Genomic DNA, 1,498 nt, shown 5'->3' with positions numbered 1-1,498 from the left:
GCTGATTGGACGTTCGTTTGGTGAACGGCTCCAAATGTTCTTTAACGGAGAGTCTCCAGACTGATCTGCGAGTGAAACCTTGAAAGCTCGCGAGATCAGGATGGTCTCTGCTGACAAACACAAGGGGGATTTCGATCGTCTTTTTTAAATTTATTTACCGTCAACTTATTTTCAAGTGATTTTTTTTTACCCACGGACAATCGCTACGAGCCAGAAATCCGACCTGATATTTTAATCCCTGTATATATCATATATCGGAATTATTGTGATAATTCTGCTGTAGATGAGCTTTCACGTGTGCACTAACCCAGGTGCTCTTTCTCGTTTCCACAGAGGGACAGCAAGGTCTTGATGAGCCTGAGGTGTCCCGCCAGCAGGATGTTGTCTGCCTCGCTGGTCTCCATCTCCGAGCTCCAGCTGGGCTCAAAGTTGTCGAGCCAGGAAATCTCATCCTCCAGCATGTTGGCTGCGCTCACTTTCAACACCTCCATCTCTGATGCTGAGGACGATCCAGATCCACATCAGACATTTCCGCCACTGGTAAAATGTTTTACACGACTGCTCTGATGAACGTCACTTACTGGTTAGGTCATCCAGGAGCTGGCATCTTAGGTCAAAGTATTCCGTGCACTGAGACAGTAACCTGAGGAAAGGAGTCAGTGTGAGTCGTCTCTGAGCGCTTTAAACATTCTACCATTCATGCTTCTTGCTTCAGTACCTCATGTTGACGCCTCTCATGACCGATGTGGGACTCCATAACGGCAGCTGGGCAGTGAGGACGACCGAAAGCAGAAAGAGGTTGGGCTTCTGGACTTCTGGGAAGGCTGAGGTGTCAGACTGACTCAGGGTGTACAGCTGATCGCAGGCCACCCGGCGGATCTAAAGAAAGCAGCACAGCTTTGATCTGGGCGAAGGCTCAGAATCATTCCCTCTGTGAAGTGCCTTCAGAGCGTGGCTTACCTCCGCACTGGGAGATCCCAGCAGAATGTCGATAATGAAATCACCGACGGAGGGAAGGGTGTAAAAAGAAGCTGTGGAAAGATGGAGCACAGTGTGAAAATTCTGCTAAAGAAGCTGTCGAAAGCCCGCCGCATCAAAAAAACAGTCAAACGTCTTACACATCTGCTGGCAGCGTAGCTGCAGACAGGTAACCAACAGCGACAAAGCCTCGCGGGCGATGATGGCGTCCTTGATGCTGACACTCTGCTGACGGACGCATATGCCTGCATGCAGCGCTGTTGGAGTCGTCTCTCCTTCGCTGCTGCTGCTGCAGTTACTCCCTACAGGACAGTTCTGTTACTTTCATTTCTTTAGTTTGTGCAAATAAAAAAACAGCAGCATGAGAGACTTTTTACTTACACCCTGTCTACTTTTAAGGCTAGGTTTAAAAGCTTCTAGTTAGAGTGACTCAGGTTATCCTGAGCTATCTCTATAGTTCTGCTGCTATAGGCTTAGACTGCTGGAGGACATAGGGACCCCTTTTTCATCATTCTGCTTC

At 48.5% G+C, this 1,498-nt stretch overlaps 1 protein-coding gene across 1 annotated transcript in view; it reads right to left on the bottom strand.

Annotated features, from left to right (window-relative positions):
* usp24 (ubiquitin specific peptidase 24) overlaps window positions 1–1,498 on the bottom strand; it is a 70,762-nt gene that overhangs the window by 28,331 nt on the left and 40,933 nt on the right. Inside the window, exons 25-29 of the mRNA XM_015389470.1 lie at window positions 1,119–1,280; window positions 961–1,031; window positions 719–879; window positions 582–643; window positions 308–499 (exon numbers count right to left, since the gene is read on the bottom strand). Coding sequence (XP_015244956.1) covers window positions 308–499; window positions 582–643; window positions 719–879; window positions 961–1,031; window positions 1,119–1,280 — 648 coding nt within the window. The remainder of the gene's footprint in view (window positions 1–307; window positions 500–581; window positions 644–718; window positions 880–960; window positions 1,032–1,118; window positions 1,281–1,498) is intronic.

The sequence above is a fragment of the Cyprinodon variegatus genome, unplaced genomic scaffold (assembly GCF_000732505.1).
Source record: "Cyprinodon variegatus isolate N-32 unplaced genomic scaffold, C_variegatus-1.0 Scaffold461, whole genome shotgun sequence".
Taxonomy (NCBI): domain Eukaryota; kingdom Metazoa; phylum Chordata; class Actinopteri; order Cyprinodontiformes; family Cyprinodontidae; genus Cyprinodon; species Cyprinodon variegatus.
This window is presented reverse-complemented; position numbering and strand designations above follow the sequence as displayed.